General features: G+C 34.3%; 2 protein-coding genes across 3 annotated transcripts; both read left to right on the top strand.

Annotated features, from left to right (window-relative positions):
• The first annotated feature begins 81 nt into the window (after nt 1-81).
• On the top strand, nt 82-743 carry LOC145581293 (uncharacterized). The gene is made up of 2 exons (XM_081638324.1): nt 82-228; nt 345-743. The coding sequence occupies exons 1-2, from the start codon at nt 82-84 to the stop codon at nt 741-743; spliced, it is 546 nt and encodes a 181-aa protein (XP_081494450.1).
• A 4,892-nt stretch (nt 744-5,635) lies between these two features.
• On the top strand, nt 5,636-10,911 carry LOC145583209 (serine/threonine-protein kinase Nek6-like). 2 transcript variants are annotated; one of them, XM_081640393.1, is made up of 14 exons: nt 5,636-5,860; nt 5,945-6,141; nt 6,473-6,539; nt 7,349-7,414; nt 7,652-7,698; nt 7,986-8,100; nt 8,186-8,266; nt 8,387-8,429; nt 8,566-8,615; nt 8,715-8,796; nt 8,874-8,923; nt 9,034-9,107; nt 9,265-9,316; nt 9,430-10,911. In XM_081640393.1, exons 2-14 carry the CDS (start codon nt 6,023-6,025, stop codon nt 10,702-10,704), a joined length of 2,121 nt encoding a protein of 706 aa, XP_081496519.1. In that variant the 5' UTR covers nt 5,636-5,860; nt 5,945-6,022; the 3' UTR covers nt 10,705-10,911. The 2 variants fall into 2 exon arrangements, with proteins under 2 accessions (XP_081496519.1, XP_081496520.1); XM_081640394.1 differs by having other exon boundaries at nt 5,637-5,860; nt 8,055-8,100.
• The last annotated feature ends 6,506 nt before the right edge of the window (nt 10,912-17,417 follow it).

Raw genomic sequence — 17,417 nt, forward strand, 5'->3', positions numbered from 1 at the left:
CACAAGCTTATTGGTTTTGTGGTGAGTGGACTCAAAAGATCATGACTTGCGTTTCTAGTGTGTCTTTCTCGGTAAAGGTGAATGGTGACATTGTTAATAACATCGTCCCTCAACGTGGCTTGCGGTAAGGAGACCCAATTTCCCCTATATCTCTTCCTTTTGTTGGCTGAGGCATTCTCGGGGTTGATTTCTAAGGCGGTTATGGGAAAAACGATTCATGGTGCTAAGGTCTGTAATGGAGCTCCTCGTATTTCCCACCTCTTTTTCGCAGACGATATTATATTATTTGCTAGAGCTACTGTCCAAGAGTGTGAAAAAATTGCTGATATTCTGGGATTTATGAGCGTGCTTCGGGGTTAAAAATTAATTTCAGCAAGTGTGAGATAACCTTTAGCAAGATTGTTCCTGTGGAAAGAAGGGTGATTATTTGTGATACTCTTGGGATTAAGGAGGTGGACAAGCATGAGAAATATCTCGGACTCCCAAAAATCATTGGCAAGTCAAATAAAGCTACTTTTGCAGGTCTCAAGGAAAGAATTTGGAAGAAGCTTCAAGGTTGGAAGGAAGACTTTCTTTCTAAACCAGGGAAGGAGATTTTGATAAAGGTCGTTGCACAAGCCATCCCAACTTATCTTATGAGTGTTTTTAAGATTCCCGATGGGCTTCTTGATGAGATTCACTCTATTTTGGCACGCTTTTGGTGGGCTAATGGCGGAGAGAAGAAAATGCATTGGAAAAGTTAGGATTCTCTTTGTCTTCCTAAGTCTAAGGGTGGGATGGGATTCCGAAATCTGAAAATCTTCAACCAAGCATTACTTGCCAAACAATGTTGGAGACTTTTGCAAGGAGGAGACACTTTACTTCATCAGGTTATAAAAGCGAAGTATTTTAAGCACTCTGATTTTCTGGATGCAAGACGAGGCTTTGACCCAAGTTTCACTGGGAATAGTATATGGGGAGCTAAATCTTTGTTGATTGAGGGATTGAAATGGAGAGTGGGGGATGCATGGTAGTAAGATTAGGGTGTGGGATGATTTGTGGCTGCTGTCTGGTGCTTCGAATGGCAGACTTATGCCTCCTCCTAATAGTTTACATGGTCCTGATCTTTTGGTGTCTGATTAATGGTGGAGGGTGCTGCTAGATGGGAACATAATGCTATCTCCTTACATTGTAGAGTTGAGGGTGCAAAGCATATCCTTGAGCTTCCTCTGCTGCTGCCCAATGCTACTGACAGAAGGTTTTGGTGGCCTTGCTCTGATGGTCTTTTTTATGGTTAAATCCACTTATTGGTTGGGAGTACTTGGGGTGAGTGACTCTCATGGCGTAGCAGATGAAGAAACTTGAAGATTGGTGTGGAATGTGGCTGGGCCTGCCATAACTCTCTTGCTATTAGTGAAATGTGCTAGACATATTAACGAGAATGGGGATTGTGTGCTTTTGCGGCAGTGATCACAAAACAATTAATCATGCCCTTTTTGCTTGCAATGTCACTTCTCAAATCTAGACTTCTAGTCCTTTTGCTAGTCTCCTGGTTGATGCACCCTCCTAATCTTTTAAAGATCGTATTATGTGGATGGTAGGGAAGCTAACTAAAAAGATCTCTCTCTCTTTGCTACACTTGATTGGGCTGCCTGGACTAGTAGGAACAAGTCTATTCATGAGCCCAACTCACATGATGCACATTTACTTGCTACTGGTTATGCTAAATATGTGTCAGATTTTAAGTTGTATGCCGTGAGAGTCTTTGGTGGACATAGCAGAACTGTGAAATTTGATGCTAGGTGTTTCAAGCCTCCTTTGGGCACTGTTAAGGTCAATACTGATGCGGGTATTATTAACAACAACAAGGTCGGGCTGGGGGTGGTTATTCGAGACTCTGTTGGGACTATTTTAGCCAATGCTGTTAAAAGAAAGGTGGGACAGTGGGATCCTTGTGTGGCTGAGGCTGCTGTTATGTGCTTCGGGGTTGAGATTGCTAGAAGATTGGGGTATGAGGTGAAAATGGAGAGTGACTCTCTCGAGACTGTGCAGAAAGTCAGAGGCAAAGCTGAGGGTTTTAGCTATTTTTTATCTCTTTATTGATTGTATTTTAGAGATGTCTTTGTCGTTTAATTCCTTATCTTGTAGCCATGTTAAAAGAGCGGGAAATACTGTAGCTCACTTGGTTGCTAGATCTTGTCTCCTCGGGGTGGAGGAGCTTGTATCTTTGAACCTTTTTTCGCAAGGTGTTCTTACTCTTGTAGATTTGGATGTTGCTTAATAATATTGCTGCTCCTCTGCTTTCTTTACAAAAAAATAAAATAAAAGTACTCCATATTATTTAATTAAGGGATTAAACAAATTAAATTTCATACTCCCACCATCTCTAACAATTCTTGTTTAAACTTTTTTTTTTTTTCTGTGAGATAATTAATTATTGTATAACTTGAAAGAAGTTTTAGAGACAAATGGAGTACAAATTAAAAATTTCGCCCATAAAAATCCATCAAAAATACACTCATAAAAATGAAATATAGAACATCTATTCGTGTCTTACATCTTATTTATAATACTCCATATTATAATACATTACATTATTTCTTATACGTACCTTCATATAAATTCAGACAAGTTGCCTTTTTGTAACTTCACCTTGTGATTAAAAATAGGTATAATTAAGGTTCATCAATGGTTGTTACTTCTTGTCCTCTCCTAATTGAAAACAATCCCTAAAGAATAGAGCAAACTTTCATTATTTTAATTGCAGTTGGAAGTAGGTCAAATAAGTAAACATTAGTACTAACGACATTTTAGCATCACGAATTAGGTGTTAGGACAAGTTTCAATAATGCCTTTTAAATAATGTTACATATGGGCCAATTTAAGATTTCAAGCATAGAAAAGTCAAGGTACATTTTATTAATATTGAACATAAATATAAACCTTAGTACAAAATTCTAAAAGCATCAATAATTCATAATTGTCGGTTAGATGTTATAAGTCCCCACCAAATGATAATATGTGATTTCTACAACTTCCACTAATGACTAATTAATCTTTTTAGGTACACCATTTTTGTTCCATTTTTCTTTTCTTATTTGTTAAGATTATCATTTATATATACTAATTTCAATCTAATCATTATGCTTAATGCGCCATGTCCCTTGCTTTAATTAGGAGGAAATTTTTGCCACCTCTTTCTTGATTTAATTTTTCTTCTTAGGGTCCTACCAATTTGGGATAGGGGCTACTAATAAATTTCAATTAAGTTGTGCGTGCAAACTACAAAGTACACCTATTATTCACTATATATAAAACAAAGTACAAGTGTAAATATCCAAAATTCCAAGCAATTGATCTAATTTGATTATGTTAGCTAATATGTTATCCCAAAATTAAACATTAGCGTGCAGTGTTCGACATTTGTCATGCAAAATGATGTATCAGTTTTATTCATATTATTTTCATTTTTTTTTAAGAAAAATAAGTCTAGATAAGATAATTTAGAAAAAAAAAAAAAAAAATTAATAAGTTTTGATAAAATTGATAAGAGTTACCTAAGCTTAATATACCACTAAAATTATTTCTAAAAAGTTTTGATGAATTCTAATAAGATAAAATAAATTTAGATACGTAAAAATCAGGTAAATATAACACATTGTTATCTGAACTTCTGTTAAGAGTTTGTTTCAGTTGTAACTTGAACTTAAATACGTAATCCTTATTAACCATTATAAAAACTTATCTAAATTTATTTTCCTTTACTTTATATCTTATCTAAACTTATTTTAGTAATGAAATAAAACGAACAAGACTTAAATGTTATAAAGTGCCTACAATCAAAATAAATACTACCTCCGGATCGTATTATTTGGGGTATTATGTGTGAGATATAAAAAATTCCAAAGTTGCATATAATAAGATCCGGAGGTAGTATTTTGTTTCCTAAGTTCATGTATGGCTCTATTCTTTTCATGCGCTCTATTCACTTTTTAAAATGGTTCAAGATTAATATGTTTATAAGTTTTGATAAGTTTCAATTCAATCTAAGGGCATGCTTGGATTAGGGGTAATACATTAAGGGGGTAATAAAAGTCAAACTAAGTAAAATGAATGTGAAAATACGGAAGAAAGAGATAGTGATGGTGTGATTGTAAGAAAATTATGTAGTGATGGTATGTTGTGAGGTGAAGAAAGAGGGATCAATACCCTCATGTTGGGGTTATAGTTACCCTACGAGAGAGGGTGGGTAACTATTACCCTCATTATGAGAGTAATAATTCCTCCATCTCTCTTTTCCTCATGGCACAACTACCTTATTTCATTCGTAAAAACCATGTCTTCTACAACAACACCTTTAATTACTTTTGTTTTTTCAAATTTGACTTTTATTACCCCTTAATGTATTACCCCCAATCCAAGCATGCCCTTAATTAGATCATCGAGTTAGTGAAAAACGAGTTATATTAGGATGGAGGGAATAGTTTACATTTACATGGACAAGAGTAGTTAACCAATACATAAGATATTAGGGGGTAATTAAGTTGATACTAATACTTAAGTAAGGAGAAACTAGAGCAATGCACGGGGTTTAAATAAACAATTTATAAAGCTAAATATGAAATAACTTGTTAATAATTGTAAGAAAATAATAGGAATAAAGAAAAATGTAAATCTTATTATATACTTCCTCCGTTTTTTTATACTGGTAGTTGTAACACACACATTTTATCATTGTATTTAAGAAAGTGGATCTCACATGATATAATACACTTAAAATGGGGTTAAAAGATTGTTAGGAGCATAATCAAGTAGGCCATGTGTTTTAAATACGGAGTAAAGATAAAGTACAATTTTCATTATAAAAACCTTCTTTATATAGTTTTTTTTATAGTGTGTTGCAATTATTATGATATTTTCATTGTAGGAAAGTGTTGCAACTATAAAGAGACGGAGGAAGTATAAGTCGAAAACATAGTGCGGTTGCCGGTGTATGTGTAAATTTACTATTACTGACTACTCACTCTTATCTATTTTTTTATTTTTTTTTATTTTTATTTTTATGTTCACTCAATCGGTATCTATTTAAGTGTATCATTGGTTGTGCACAAAGTTAAATGCAAGTGAAATACGGAGTAAAGTGACTATTTAAATATTTTACGGAGTAATGTGTAAGTGGGTGAGGTTGAGAATTGAATATGTTGATAAGTTGATTAAAATGATTTTATTCTTATTTAGTGACCATGGAAGAGAGAAAAATGATACAGAGTAGTGAGTAAACCATTTTAAAATGATTGATTGATTCAGAAGTGATACACTTATTCAGATATGAAGAAAATGAGAGAGCATTTTAAAATAATTGATCTAGAAGAAATTTAGAATCATAAACGGAATAGTAAATCTAGTATAGGCACGTGTGTATTTGTCAAATGCGACTATATTTGAGAACAGAGGAAGTAGCTTACGTTCACATGAACGGAAATAATTAACCAAAAATATACATATTACAGTACGATTTAGGGAGTAGTTAAGTTGATAGTAATACTTTCTTTCAAAAAAAAAAAAAGAAAAAAAAGTTGATAGTAATACTTAATTAAGGAGTAAAACAGACGACTCAACAAATGACCTTTGTAATTAAATAGTCATAATACTGCTGTTTAACACTTTTTGTATTCCAGTCTGCTACTTGCTGCTGCTCCTGCTTTACTTCAACAGTTGAACTTGTGGGTGTTCTTTCTCTTTCTCTCTCTTCTCTAATAAACAGACCTTCTTTCTCCATTTTACAATCTTGTGCTTCTTCTTTGCGAATTTCTTACTATTCTATAATTTCAATTTCTGGGTATTCTTCCTTATCCTGTTCTTTTGGTGAATTGGTTTGAAGGTAAGGCAAAAAGGTTTGATTTTTGGTTCATTTTATATTTAACTTTTTATGTTTTTTTCTAAAAATTTGTGGGTTGCATACCAGGTTTTCGCTGAAATTTCCCAGAGAAGAGTAGATCCTGAAAAGGGTTTTTGGGGGTTTAAAATTTTCTGGGGTTTCAAAATGGAGGCTGAAAATGGAGAATTTAAGTCTAAAATGGAGGATTATGAAGTGATTGAGCAAATTGGAAGAGGCGCATTTGGGGTTGCTTTTCTTGTCCTCCACAAAGCTGAGCAAAAGAAGTGAATTTTCTTTTCCTTCAAGTTTAAATCTTGTTAATTACTTTGCTAATTACTTTGTTTGAATGATTAACACTTAGATTAGCTGATAGGATCAAATGGTTGAATTTGCTTCAATTTTATATGATTTTTCCAACGTTTTGTGGGGTTTAAGGAAAGGGATCAATTATAGGGTGTTGAAAACAGGTCAACGATTTCAAAAATGATACATGCCAAATAATGGAGTATTGTATTTTTAAATTTTTTTTGTTGATTGCTAATGATTTGTTTGTCGGTGTTATATGGGTTGCTACCCATATTTCTTATGATTGCTGATTATTCATTTATTTGTTAGGTATGTATTGAAGAAGATACGCTTAGCTAAACAAACTGAGAAATTTAAGAGAACAGCTCTTCAGGAGGTTAGTCTCTTTTATCTCTAATTTGTAGAATTTCAACTGAACATGTTGGTAGTCAAGATCTAATTTAATTTGGTGGATTATAAATGTTGATTATGTTTACTTCGTCTTATCACAGCTTTAACATATGCAGCCTTATGGTTATGAATATAATATAAATATCCTCTAATGACATTAGTTTAGGAATGTATAACAAAATCACGTATCCACTAGTATTGTTGTATTTTTATGTTTCATACCTCCACTTTTAGGCATTTTAGTTCATGAATCTATGATAACATCACGTATTGATCAGTGTTATAGTTTTGTTTAGTTTAGTTATTATCTCTTTGTATTGTACTCTCTACGTTCCTTTATGTTTGTTCCATTTGGAATATTCCGTTTGAAGGGAGAAAAACTTTGACCATGACTATTTATGGATATATTATACATTGATGTATGTAAGAGATAAGATGCTTATGTGGGATCTTGTTAGGTTCGTTTCGATGTGTAAGTTCAAAATATTATCTTTTCATAATTTTTAATCATAAACAATAAAGATATTGTTGTTTAAAGATGTACATTGGTGATAAATGACAAATGGGAAAAGCATTGAGGAATGGAGGAAGTATGTTTTACATACCTTTTACATGTTTAACTGTGGTTAATAGTCTTAGTACCTTTTGCTGCATTCTTTGATCTTGGTATGTCTGATTGTCCAAATGTTGCATTTTGCTGAATTTGTTTGTTTTCTCTTTTTTAAAGGACTAGAGCTTTCGATTCTCAGTACATACCATTTTTACTTTTGCCCTGGCTCTTGTTGTTTTGTTCAGATGGAGCTGATTTCCAAGCTAAACAATCCATACATTGTTGAATATAAAGATTCTTGGGTGGACAAGGTAAATATAGACATCACATACCAAGTATATACTAGTGCCATTAATGCCATATTGGCAATTACTGTTTGCTACATATCTTGATTTGTCATAGTATAAAATTTGAACACTACTGCACCAATAAAAACTCTTCTTCTCAATTAGGAGGTAGCATGGCCATTACACGTGCTGATTTTGTTGAAAATGATCTGTTTGAAACTATGAAATCCCTTAATGACATTGCTATGGTTTTACTACTAGGAATGCTGCGTATGCATCGTAACCAGCTATTGCGAAGGAGGTGATATGTAAGCAGCTAGCATCCTTGATTATTATCATTTATGTACTCATCTCTTATATAAGTATTGTAGGATTTCAAATTTGTATGACTGAGCATGAGAGTTGCATTTGGCACTCATCTTAAAAATATAGCGGGGCAATCACATCATTCATTACACTTTGCCTCAAAAGGATCTTTCATCTTTGTGATCACACGAGGCAATGCATGCATGTCAACAGTACTGTGACTTCTATCCATTTAGATTGAAGAAACACTTTTTTAAAATTATGTTTTATTTCAAAAAAAAATATGCAGTTTCCATTCTTTTTGGATGCAATTAACAAATGAATTATGCCTAAGTGGGATAATATTCTGTATGATCAGGGCTGAGATCATTAGGAAGGCTAGAGGATCACATATCTCCGAGGAGGTAGCAATAAATAATTATTTACTAATTCTCTTTATATTACTTGCATGAGTATTTAGAAACCTATTTAAATTCTTGTTATCTACAGAAAATCTGCAAATGGATGACTCAGTTGTTGGTAGCTGTGGATTACCTGCACTCCAACCGAATACTTCACAGAGATCTGAAGGTTTGTAAATCTGCATTTGCTTGCAAAATTGGTACTGGGTTTGTTTTTCTAGGTTTGAAACTATTTTAATGGCCCACTAATGTCAATCGTAAATTCGTAATGTAACTATGTTTATTTCAGTGTTCCAACATCTTCTTGACAAAGGAAAATGACATTCGGCTTGGTAAGGGACTTTCTGCCAAGGCTTTTTTTCCTTACAAAATATCCGTTGACATATAAAAATTGTACCCTCTTGTGTGTTAGAATTGTATTGAGCTGGATTAGTGCTCACAATTTTTTTTTTTGTGTGGAGGTTATAGGTGACTTTGGACTAGCAAAACTTCTCAAGCCTGATGATCTTGCTTCATCGGTATTGACTTCTGAGCATTTCCTCTAATGATGTGCATTTGCAAACAATAAATTTATTTTGCTGATGAAAGGGTTTTTGTTGATGACTTACTGTACTTAGGTTGTTGGTACACCCAATTATATGTGTCCTGAGCTCCTTGCAGACATACCTTATGGCTACAAATCAGATATATGGTCACTTGGTAAGTAACAAAGAGTATTATGGTGTCACTTTAAACTCTGTTATCTTGTTCTGTGCTGAAGTATTTTGTTCCTTTAGGATGTTGTATATTTGAGATTGCTGCACATCAACCTGCATTCAGAGCTAATGTATGTCCCATGCCGAGTTACCTCCCTACTAAATTATCTATTGGACAGAAAGAAGTTTTAGTTTGATTTTTGTACAATTCGTTATTAATTCTTCTGGTGAAATGAAACAGGACATGGCTAGTCTGATCAACAAAATTAACCGATCAATTATGACCCCACTTCCAATTGTCTACTCCTCCACATTGTAAGTGCCACAAAATCCAAGAAATGGACTTGGTGCTTTATATTTCACCACATCTATATCTTCATTTACTTTCAGTTGCATGTTTTGTTATTCCATTAATCCATTATAAAATAAAGTCGCGTTATCTTTATTCACAATTTATGCTTCTGCTATCCAGGAAACAAATTATAAAGACCATGTTACGAAAAAGCCCAGAGTATAGGCCAACTGTGAGTTTCAGTGCCTTTTGCACCTGCCTTTAAATACTAGAGTAGATTGCAGCTCTTGGATCCTCTCTGATGCATGTTCTGTATTTTTTTTTTTTTTTTACATTACTTACCAGGCTGCAGAAATTTTGAGACATCCTCACCTGCAGCCATTTTTAGTCAGGTGTCGTGCTACATCCCCATCCTATCTTCCCGTCAAGTCGCCAAACTCAAAGGAAAAGGCAGAAAAGACAGCTAGGAGACTTTCATCTGGTAAAACAAATAGAAACAAGGATGGAAGAGAGAGTGAACATAGAGCAGTAAAGATGATTGGAAATTTTGATCAATGTGACAAGGATGGGAGAGAGAGAGAACATAGAGCAGTACAGCCTATTGGAAATTTTGATCAATGTGACAAGGATGAAAGAGAGAGAGAACAAAGAGCAGTAAAGCCAATGGGAAATTTTGATCAATGTGAAAAGATTAGTGATGCTATGCCCATCAATCAGCAGAATTGTTGTGACAAATCATCCACATCTGCTACCTCTGAGGAAAACCTTGAAACGAAGAGAGTTGATCTGGTGAGCTACTTTAAGGATAGATGTGATGCCAGTGAAAGTTCCAAATGTGAGTCTTCAGGCTGTCATACAAGCTCAGATGAGCTAAGTGGCTTAAATGCTTCCAAGGAAAGTGGTGTGGAAGAAACTACAGCCGCAAATACATTTAGTAATGAATCCCTTCAACAATGGGTAGATGTTAACGTTGAGAATGAGAACAAACTAGATTTATTGGAGCTTTATGACGTACAAGACCTTACTGACGAAAGTGAACATATCAATCAAGTCATGCGACAGAACAATGGAAACACATCAATTTCCTGTGGAGAGCATCGTTCAGCCAACAGCTCTCCTGATGATGGGCCTACACCATTGCCAGTGACGCAAAATGAGCATGTTGAACCAAGCTCTCAAAAGGAAACAGAAAATCATGATATTTGTATAGAAAATCAACAAACAGAGATATCGCCTTCTGATAATGGCAATTTGCTCCCATCCAACTGTGAAGTTGGAGTAGAGACTCTCAACACTAATTGCACCTTACAGTCAAGTAGTGGTAGCGATGAAACAATTAACCCAACACCAGCTGAATTGTCTTTACTGAGGAGAACCCTAACAGCAATGAGTGGTGGTCAAACCAAAGGTGGGACTGAAGTTCCGACCCACCAAAGAGCTGATGCTTTAGAATCTCTCCTTGAGTTATGTGCACGGCTACTTAGAGAGGATAAGCTTGATGAACTTTCTGGTATTCTGAGACCCTTTGGTGAAGAAACTGTGTCGTCTCGGGAAACTGCAATATGGCTGACAAAAAGCCTGATTGCAGCACATAAGTCAGCCAAAGCTACCTCAGCCTGATGTTTTAGAGCATTTGATTTGGATTTGCCTTGTTCATGACATTTTGATGTGTAAAAATTTTGTGTGTGTGCGTGTGTGAGATTCAGAGGGTTGGGTTCATTCAATGTATTTGTGAATTTTCTGAAAAATGGCTGCTGTTTTGAATTCTGTAATCGTAAACCAGTGGTTGCTTATTCTTAATTGGAAGTGGCCTTCAACGATAGGAAATTAATTTGTCAAATTTGCTGAAGTGAACTTTATCAATTTGTTAATTTCATTTATTTTAAAGCTGGTTATGATTTCAAAGGATTATATGGAGGGAAAGAGGAAAAATTGTACTTTATAAGATTCTGCAAAAGCTATATATCTTTGTACAGAAAATCTGTTGCTTTGTATTCTTGGTTCTCCTATAGTGTCAAATGAGATCTTGAGCATGTTTGAGAAATACTAAGTTGAACAACACGGGGAATTCTGAGCAGTTATGCTATCCATCATTAGTAGAATCCACAAGCTCACATGATGCTGCTGTAGTGCTGTCCTTGGAGGTGATGTGTGTCTTGTATCTGATGTAGTACAATACTCTGTCATTGATAAATGAAGGATACTATGGAGGGCTACAGTTTTATGGAAACTCATAACTGGCAAGGTTGCAAGGGAACTATTATAGGGGCTCACCTGAGTTGTATGGGTGGAGCATTTGATCTCAGCCCCTAATCCGGTAACCCCTATGTCAGCCACACCACACAGTTGGCGCTGGTGTTGCAAATAATGATACAGCCTTGCTGGTAATATTTTGAGAATTTGTATTTAGTTAACTCGGGTTGTAACTCTGTAATACTTCAAATCATGGATATATATATTAACGATTATATTACAGAGAATAATATCAAAGATATATCTCTTAAAATCTCTAGTACGAAGTGATTACTATTTTTCATAATCCCTCAAATATCGATCCAAAACAAACTGTTATTGAACCTGCAACATACATTATTTCATTACACAATCTTTTTTTTTTTTTTTGTTAAGCATTAAACCAGAAGAGGCGGAGGTGGAGCAGGCGGAAGGTTACAGGATATAGCAGCATGATGGACGGTAAAGTCATAACCAGTAGGACTGTAGGAAAGATAAGTGAAGCTGTAATTACCATTATAGGGTATGTAACCTATACCGCCTTCATTCACATAGCATGTATTGTTTATGATTGTGAGTACTTTTGGATCTAATGGGCGATAAGGCACGAATCCAGTACAATTCAATCGGACATCAAAGAATACACAATCTTTACAAGTATTGATGATTGATACTTTCCACCCTCTTGGTTGCTCATCTGTTCTTTCCTGCCTGAGTTTTACGTTCTTATAAAAGTTGCAGTCATCCCAATTGCTTATTCCTGTTTACAAGTATGTGTATGTTATTGATTTTTAGGGTGCGTATGGGCAAATACATATACGAGTTATTAAAAAATCGAGTTAAAGTGTTAAGACTATCCTTCACTATTCGAATGTTGAAAAGATATTTATTATGAGGTGATAAAAGGGTATGAAAGGTTACAACTTTACAAGCGAGTAATTCAAGGGAAAAAAAAAGGGTCTTAGGGTGATAAACAATTCTAATTTAAAAAGCTCATTTAATTTCAAATTGAAAAAGAAAACTTAGAGGCATAATTTTCAAACATTAATGTTTAATTGGTAGCTAAAATTAAATCAAATAGGTAAAATGAAACGTTTACAATGAAAATTGAGTATAGTGATGCGAATAAATACCTTGATGAACAAAAGAGATAAGCAAAAGTAGAGACAGAAAATTGAGAATGGAAGCCATTTCAGTACTTGTAGAATGTAATGTTTTTGGACATAAAATTTTATGTCATGAATTCAAGACTTCGTATTTATAATCATAAACAAAAATTTGAATAGTTTCTTCTTTTTTTTGGAATTGTTTCTTCTTCTTATACTTCGTCTCTTTTTACTTTTTTTTTTTTTTTTTTTTTTTTTTTTTTTTTTTGGGGTTGTCCTATGTGTAACAAACTCTATGTTTATTCTTCAATTCATTGACTTTGTATGTAACAGACCCTTAATATCCTCTTCAATTAAATGACAACTCATATTATGTGAGATATAACATCTTAAAATTGATAACTCACATTGTGATATTGATATAAAATGAGGCTTTTCAATTCAAGTCACTTAAGCAAATAATTGTTAACTTTAGAAATGATCTGACCAAATCAGACCATATAAGGTTAGATTAGATTTGATCTTTTTATTTGTGTTATTGGAGCTGTCAATTCGAATTATTGGATTGGGTGTAATTGATGATTCAGATTTGGTCGAGTATATTTCAAATTTGAATCATGCTAATTCACTGTGAAATAATTTAGATTGGGTTTACCAATAAGATAGCTTACATTCACTTCTATTCCAAAAAAATGGCTTGCATCCAGTTACTAGTTACAAATTAGTGTGAAATATGGTTTGGAAAATCTTAATAAGACCCCGTTCACTTCACCTTATTTTTGCTGAACTGAAATTATTTTTACTGAAACAAAATTATATTTACTGAACTTAAATTATTTTTATTGAACTTAAATTAGTTTTACTAAATTGAAATTATTTTTGCTGAACTGAAATTATTTTTACTGATTTTCTATTATAATTCTTCTTTAAGAAAACTGAATTTTTATTGAACTGAACTTATTTTTACTGAACTGAAATTATTTTTAAGTAATATTATTTTTTTAAGGTGAAGTGAACAAGGCCTAAATTGTAAACAAATCATAAAGGATAGTTTATCAATAAAATAATGATTCTTCTAAAGGTAGAAAATCTTCAAAATCCCATGTTTACATTATCTATTTGTTACAAAATAGGAATGGATAATTATTAGGAAAAATTGATATTTTTAATCCCAACTTTACATCATTTTCTTTTTAATAAACTCACTTTAATCCCAACTTTGGAGCTGTTTACATCCTTTAATCCCAATTACTATTTACTTGTTGAAAAGGTTATTATTTTTTTAAAAATACTACGTGTCAAGAGCTAATTAGCCAATTAAAAAAAAGAACATAAAAAAAAAAAAATTTAGAAAACCTAGCCCACCCCTTCCCTGACCACCCCAGCCTCACCGCCCACCGGAACCCCAGCCACCCCAATCCCTTCCCGCTCTAGAAAACCCACCCCTCCTCTCGCTTGCCAGCCGCCCCACCTCCTATCCTGTCGCCCCTCCTCCTTCCCCTTTGAACCACCACCACCACCCTCAATCCCTGTAACCCCCCCTTTTTTCCCCTCAAAAACACCCATGAAACTCCTCCCCTTACCCTTGTAAAACCTCCTAGTTTTTTCGAGGGTGGGGGGAGGGGTTTCGTGGGTGTTTAGAAGGGTGGGCCGTGGAGGCGTTTCGAGGGAGAGAGGGGGGTTACGGGGACCGGGATGGTGGTTCAAGGGGGGAAGGGGGAGGGGCGACGGGATGGGAGGAGGGGGTGGGTTTTCCGGTGCTTGAAGGGATTGGGGTGGTTAGGGTTCTAGTGGGTGGTGGGGAAGGGGGAGGTGGGGGGGGGGGTTCATATTTTCTTTATATATATAATTTTTGGACCAATTACAACTTGATACATGTCACATAACCTGTGATAAGTGATAATAGGTCATTGATTTTTGTTGACCGGTTTGGGATTGAAGAAAGTAAATAACCCCCAAAGTTAGGATTATTCCAAAATAATCCAAATTTGGGATTATTAAAAGAAATGGAGCAAAGTTGGGATATTTAATACTCCGTATCAATTTTACCTTATTATTTAACAAAAGGCCATTCTGAAGAAAATGGGTTCTGGTTAAAAAGACAAGCAAGTCCCTACCGATAGAGTTGTGAGAAAGAGAATGTTGGAAAGGTTAAATTATGTTGATGAGTATAAGAGTATATATGTAGTACATAGGTAAGCAATAAAATTAGACTAGGTACATTTATAGGTACATTAGCTAAGAGTTAGGAAAATATTTGACTATCAACCTAAAGAGTAAATCAAGGGATTACACAATTAACACAATAACTAATAATGATTTGAATATCCTTTACACGCCCCCGCAAGACGGACGTCTAGAACGAGAGATCGATCTTGGATATAACATCTCAAATCTTGTTCAATGTAGGAATTGATGAATTAGAGGTGAGAAGGGTTGCATTGTGATTCTCCGAGACGGTTTGGAGAGTGTGGAGTATTAGAAGGTTTTTTAAAAAATAAGGAGTTAAAGAGAAAGAAAAATGTTTTTTTAATTTTTTTCTTAATAAAAATAAAAAAAAGGCGTGAAAAAGGAGGTTTTTCTTTTTTTTTTTTTTTTTTTTATTTTAATTATTGTAAGGGGAAAATTTTAGGTATAGAGGAAGGAGATGCAATTGTAATTGTTTCCGTAGGAGAAGAATTACATTTTTATCATTCAAAGAGAGGAGTTTGGGTTTTCCATGAAAGTTTGAAAAAAAAATGAGGTTATATTTGGCACCGCTCAGTAGATAGACTACGGGTTATTGAAAAAGGATTGTTTCTCCGTGTAAGGGGTTTGGAGAAAAAAAAAATTAAAAATGATATCTCTTGGTATATGAAATACGGGGTGCCAAAAGAGTTGAGCGAAAAGTGTGATTTTTGTTTGCAGCTTTTCGAGAAGGAAGTTTGATGTGGTCACCATCATTTGTCGGCGCCGGAAAAGGGTTTTGATAGTGTAACCATGGTAGTAGTGGAAGCAAGCAAAGATGGATTAAAAGCTCACGATACCATGATAGAGTTGTGAGAAAGAGAATGTTGGAAAGCTTAAATTATATTGATGAGTATAAGAGTATATATATAGTACATGAGTAAGCAATATAATAAAATTAGACTAGGTACATTTATACGTACATTAGCTAAGAATTAGGAAAATATTTGACTATCAACCTAAAGAGTAAATCAAGGAATTACACAATTAACACAATAACTAATAATGATTTGAATATTCTTTACACCTACATCATACTACAAAGTACAAAGTATATTTTATGCTAGCTATATGGTTTCCCTTATGATCCCTAATAACTAATCCTGCAATAGCAACATTATTTATAGAAGAACCATAAAAGTTTAACTAACTTTAATAGTAGATTTCCTGAGACTAGAAAAAAAAAAAGAGATTTAAAAGATAATTGTTGTTTAGCTTCATCGTGAGAATACATAGGGGATAAATAGTAGTACAAATATCAAGTTGATGATGAGCAAGATTTGCTCTAGAATGAAGACTATAATGCAACATTAACCATATGAAAATCTTTAATATTTTGGGAGGGACATCTAGTTTCCTAATCCAATAAAATTCCCATTTATAATTTAAAGAGATAATACCATGGGCAAATTCAAGTAGCAGATTTAACTATAAATTGATCATTAATTAAAAAAACACCCCTAAAGTTATCTGTAATTGGAGAAGAAGAGAGGAAAAAAACCTCAAATTATATTTACCAAATATGGAGGAAGAAACTTGGAAAGTTTCACATTACATTCCAAGAGTTATCTTCTTGTATAATATAGTTACAATTAAGTTAATATTTTGATCTAGGATCCATTCACGTTAGTATCAGCACACCAAATATCAACACAAAAACAGAAAATTAAATATAAATCATTACCAATTTCCCACCAAAGGCTTTATTGGTAAATTTTTTGTACAAATTCAAGAGTTTTTGGTTTGAGGAGTGCATTCTAAAAATGTAATATGATGAAATGTAAGGTGTACTTGGTTGTAACAAATTGTACCTTTAAATTGGAATTATCACAAAGGATTTCCCATTCTAATTTTGCCTAGAAAGCAGAATTAATTCTTTTTGTTTTACATAAGCCCATATTAAACCTCTTTAATTGGTTTTTAGGCTGAAAGATGTGAAACCAGCAGGAAAAGCCTTTTTAATGGGAAATTTCCTTTTAATCTCTTTGATTGTTTCAAAATGTTAATCTAGGGGTACTTTTGGTATTTTCATCATTAAAATGTGGATCATTTGGTCATTTTAGTTGTGTGACATGTTAGAATGTCCACATTTCGGCTGACTCTGCGATACACGTCATTAGACGGAGTGAACCCCTTTCATTCCGTTAAACCACTTTTCCTTCTTTATCCTCTCTCCTCAAAGCTTCTTACCTTCATTCATCACTGGTAGCTGCATAAATGACCACCTCCACCTTTCTCTCTCCACCAGATCTCCACCCACCATTCAGTAACACTATGTTCTTGGTCACCCCTACCCTTTGGGGTTAACCAAGCCCTTAATTTCACCTTTGATTCCTAGGGTTTTCGTTTAATTTAGAGGTGGTGGTGTCGGTGGACAGTTTAACGGAGGAAGATGGTGGTGTTGGTGGACATGATGAATTGAAGTGGTGTCGGTGCTAGCTTCAATGGAGGAAATAAGTGTCGGTGGTAGCTTCAATAATGGAGGAAATAAGCGGCGTTTACTAATCGCTTGCCTACATGGCCATGTGTGAGCTGACTCATTAAGATCTAACTCCAAATGCTGAGTTAGCGAAATAGATTGACAAACTAAAGCAATCAAAAAGATTAACTGTGCATCCCTCCTTTTTAATTGACAAATGTTTGCCAAAAAGAAATCCTTTTTGATTTGATTTGAAAAAGTAGGTAGTCACAAAACCTAATAGTGTAGTCGTAGTCGTAGTTTAAGATCGAAGGAATAACTTCTAGATGACTTTGTACCAATAATTACTT

This window comes from Chenopodium album, chromosome 15, assembly GCF_948465745.1.
Source record: "Chenopodium album chromosome 15, dcCheAlbu1.1, whole genome shotgun sequence".
Lineage (NCBI taxonomy): Eukaryota > Viridiplantae > Streptophyta > Magnoliopsida > Caryophyllales > Amaranthaceae > Chenopodium > Chenopodium album.